Source organism: Haliaeetus leucocephalus, unplaced genomic scaffold (genome assembly GCF_000737465.1).
Source record: "Haliaeetus leucocephalus isolate CR32 unplaced genomic scaffold, Haliaeetus_leucocephalus-4.0 Scaffold932, whole genome shotgun sequence".
Classification (NCBI taxonomy): Eukaryota; Metazoa; Chordata; class Aves; order Accipitriformes; family Accipitridae; genus Haliaeetus; species Haliaeetus leucocephalus.
In genome coordinates this window covers 5,102,481-5,102,803 of record NW_010973368.1, presented here as the reverse complement: position 1 = coordinate 5,102,803, position 323 = coordinate 5,102,481, and the positions used below count along the sequence as shown (strand labels likewise).

Genomic DNA, 323 nt, shown 5'->3' with positions numbered 1-323 from the left:
TCGGCCCGGAAGGAGCCAACCGCCCAGAGGGCCGCTCCGCCCGCGGGCGCAGCCATCCCCTCACGGCCGCGGCGCCCCGCTAACGCCCCGCAGCGCCGTGGGCCTGGAACGACACCTCCCCGGGCGCCCCGCCCCCATGCGCACCATTACGCCGGGTGTGACGTCGCCCAGACTACAATTCCCAGCGAGGCGCGGCGGGGCGTGGCGCGTGCGCAGCTGCCGCCGCCCCTTCCCCCGCGGCCTGGCTGCCGAGAAGACGGCGGAGGCGGCAAGATGGCGCTCACCAGGTGGGTCTGGCTGGCCCCGTCTGTCCGCCCCCCCCC

The 323-nt window shown here is 77.4% G+C and overlaps 1 protein-coding gene across 2 annotated transcripts in view; it reads left to right on the top strand.

The window, feature by feature from the left end:
- The first annotated feature begins 200 nt into the window (after positions 1–200).
- Positions 201–323, top strand: part of SNW1 (SNW domain containing 1) — a 17,930-nt gene continuing 17,807 nt past the window's right edge. For both annotated transcript variants that reach the window (XM_010583776.1, XM_010583775.1), the window contains exon 1: positions 201–287. In XM_010583776.1, the coding sequence (XP_010582078.1) occupies positions 274–287 (14 nt within the window). In that variant the 5' untranslated portion in view covers positions 201–273. The remainder of the gene's footprint in view (positions 288–323) is intronic.